Source organism: Penaeus monodon, chromosome 31 (assembly GCF_015228065.2).
Source record: "Penaeus monodon isolate SGIC_2016 chromosome 31, NSTDA_Pmon_1, whole genome shotgun sequence".
Classification (NCBI taxonomy): Eukaryota; Metazoa; Arthropoda; class Malacostraca; order Decapoda; family Penaeidae; genus Penaeus; species Penaeus monodon.
Window position 1 is genome coordinate 2,673,634 of NC_051416.1, and position 327 is coordinate 2,673,960.

The 327-nt window shown below is 50.2% G+C and overlaps 1 protein-coding gene across 2 annotated transcripts in view; it reads right to left on the reverse strand.

Annotated features, from left to right (window-relative positions):
- The window catches only part of LOC119592991, a gene marked incomplete in the record, with an annotated part of 24,527 nt that overhangs the window by 13,527 nt on the left and 10,673 nt on the right, over positions 1-327 (reverse strand). For both annotated transcript variants that reach the window (XM_037941876.1, XM_037941875.1), the window contains 1 exon segment: positions 144-277. In XM_037941876.1, the coding sequence (XP_037797804.1) occupies positions 144-277 (134 nt within the window).

Sequence of the window (327 nt, forward strand, 5' to 3'; positions counted from 1 at the left end):
CGCACAAGAAAGTCCCCATCACGAGAGGCACAGACAACGTTGAAAGAGAAGAAATAAGAAGACTGACGGAACTGCGAACGACATACGGAACAGGGAACGTTAACATAGACCTAACTCACTACAGATATGCAAACCCTCCGTACCTGCTGAGAAGCCTGGTTCTGCTGGGCAATCTGCGCTGCCTGGGAGATCATCTTCAGCTTGTTCTTCTCTACCATCTCCTGAGCAAGCTGGTTGATCTCCCGCTCATCCAGCCGCTCCTGCTTAATGCGTGGAGCTGGAAGACAGACAGAGAGAAAAAGGGGTTAGAGGACTATGGCAAAAATG